General features: G+C 50.2%; 1 protein-coding gene across 1 annotated transcript in view; it reads left to right on the plus strand.

The window, feature by feature from the left end:
• Positions 1-46: 46 nt before the first annotated feature.
• Positions 47-2,582, plus strand: part of LOC111981650 (zinc finger protein 721) — a gene marked incomplete at its 5' end in the record, with an annotated part of 18,582 nt that continues 16,046 nt past the window's right edge. The window contains 2 exons of the mRNA XM_024013029.2: positions 47-1,974; positions 2,514-2,574. Of these exons, the coding sequence (XP_023868797.2) occupies positions 47-1,974; positions 2,514-2,574 (1,989 nt within the window). The remainder of the gene's footprint in view (positions 1,975-2,513; positions 2,575-2,582) is intronic.

Genomic DNA, 2,582 nt, shown 5'->3' on the forward strand with positions numbered 1-2,582 from the left:
TCCTGACGAGTGGCATTGGAATGGTGGAAAGAGAAGACTTTCTTCAGCTCTGGAAGAAAATGCTGACACCAACAAGAATCCAAGAGCTGATTCTGTGACTGATCAGCGTTCGTCTGCGCCCCAAACCGATGATGCAGCTAACTGCTTCTGCCACCTGTGCCAGGTAGCTTTGCCCAACAAGAGTGACTTCCAGGAGCACATCCTGTTGCATAATGCAGCCTCCTCTTCAYTGGGTCTTKCCCGTAGTTTCCCTGGGATAATGSCGCACAATCTCAGCGCTGTCCGCTCCCCAGCATACACACCTGCCCTGGGTGACCCTCTGCCGCTTCCTCCTTTGCCWAATGATAAACGTGGCCCCTTTGACCCAATGCTTGGCCCTCCTGTCAATAACCCCATTTACACTTGTGCATACTGTGGGGCTGGGCATCCTGATCTGGAGAGTCTCAAAGTTCACTACCTGACCCATGACCCCCACCCAGGCTCCCATGGTCAGGATGGTATCCTGAACACTGATGGGATTGGCTCTAACTCTAACCCATCACCATCTGGAGAGRGAGTGCAATCTTCTTCTGATGATGGYGAACGTCGTTTCAAGTGTCAGGATTGTGGGAAAAGCTACCGCCATGCTGGAAGCCTGGTCAACCACAAGCGYTCCCACCAGACTGGCCTCTACCAGTGCACCATCTGCTGCAAGCAGTATCCGCAYTTGGCWGCCTTGCATAGCCACCTCCGCAGCCATAAGGGAAGAACATCCAACCAATCRTCCCTCAACACTGAAGGCGACTGGCTCTCCTCKGAACCCCTGACACTTGACTCTCAGAATAGTTATGTGCAGGAGGGGAGCGGCGCAACCACCCCCATCTCCCTCCCTGGAAATCTTGGTGACGCTGCTCACTTTGTACCTGATGGTGGCCACAGCAGCGGTTTGGATTCACTGGAGTTCCATGATCGATTTGATGGCTCCCTTGCCCAGAGCAACTCTGGGCACTCCCCTCTTCCCCAGAACCACCGCCAGGCTGATAGACACATGTGCACTGACTGTGGAGAAATGTATGGGGACATCTCTGGCATCAAGTCTCACATGTGCCCCCAACGGCGACAGAACCAGGGGATGTCCAATGGATTTATGGGAAACATGAGTGGCTACAACAGTCCTGGAGGCGCTGCTCTCCCTTCAGGTGGAGGAAATGTGAAAGAGAGCAATGGACAGCGCTCTCAGTACGGTTCTCAGTCCCATGCCCAAGGAGGGGGAAAAAGGATGAATAAAGAAGATGAAGATGATGGTGAAGTGTACCAGTGCTCGGTGTGTGGGAACCATTATGCCAGCCTCAGGGCCCTGAGGAGCCATCTGCGCAGCCATGCTAACAATCCCACAGGGCCTGGGACTTCAGCACTTTCTCCTAACGGTGAGGCAGACTGGAGGATTATCTGCAGCACCTGTGGCCAGAGCTTCTCCAGAAAGCAAGACCTGTTAAACCACCAACTGATTCATGGGCCACAAAGGTCAGATGCAGCAGCCCAGAGCATGGGGGCCGATCCCACCAATACTAATGGCAAAATGGATGGTGATGGGAGGAATCACATTTGCGTTGACTGTGGCATGTTCTTTGCTGATCGCCATCACCTGATCACTCACCTGTGTCCTGGAAAGGGAAGAGGAGGAGTGCTGAGCAAAGAAGGACTGAATGGAGCTAAAGGGATGACTGGGGGAGATGGAGTTAGTGGCGGCGGAGTTGGAGGACCTGGAGGCAGTCGTGATATGGGAGGACAGGACCGTAGACAACAGATGCCAGATTCGGAGGATCGACCCCACAAATGTGACCAGTGTGGAAGGGGCTACAGGCACCCTTGCTCCCTGCTCAACCAYAAGAAATCTCACAAGACCGGAGTCTTCAGATGCCTTGTCTGCCAGAAGCGCTACTACAACCTGCTGGCCCTTAAGAACCACCAGAGGACCCACTTTGATTTAAAAAGGTAAGCTTTTGTTTGATGCTTTTCCCCATTGAGACTTGATTGTCTTTGTGGGCCTATTAATAACATAAGATCTGTTTGCATGGCTTGAATTTGGTCCAAATTCCAAATTGACATCAATTTGGACATTTTATACTAAAATCGGGAATGTACAGTACCTTCATGGATTGGTCTTTATTTTCTCTGAAATAATGAGATGCATTGTTTTTCATTGTAATAATACTAGTTATGAGTAAGAATAATACATTTTCCTATCGAGGGCCTCCGCATTGATGTAAAAAATAGGCATTTGATTTTGTTGAAGAAAACACACCGCTTTTCCCTCACTGTACAGCGGCACAGCTGGAAAACGAACAACATTGTCATTAAATGTAAGAGTCTACTCTGTGCTACAGTCCAATCTGTAAAGCTAATTAAAAACAAAACACCCCTTAAGCAACCCTGAGGAACCCAAGAAATGGCCAGGCCATGACATCTTTGAATCCATTCTAAACGTAAAATGTATTTCTGACTGGTGATTTCCCTTTATTGGCTTGCTACAGCAAGGCTGCCGCTGGCACAGGGAGAAGCGGTCCCCAAGTGGCACCCGATTCCGAAACGATGGCTTTACT

Source organism: Salvelinus sp. IW2-2015, linkage group LG20, assembly GCF_002910315.2.
Source record: "Salvelinus sp. IW2-2015 linkage group LG20, ASM291031v2, whole genome shotgun sequence".
Classification (NCBI taxonomy): domain Eukaryota; kingdom Metazoa; phylum Chordata; class Actinopteri; order Salmoniformes; family Salmonidae; genus Salvelinus; species Salvelinus sp. IW2-2015.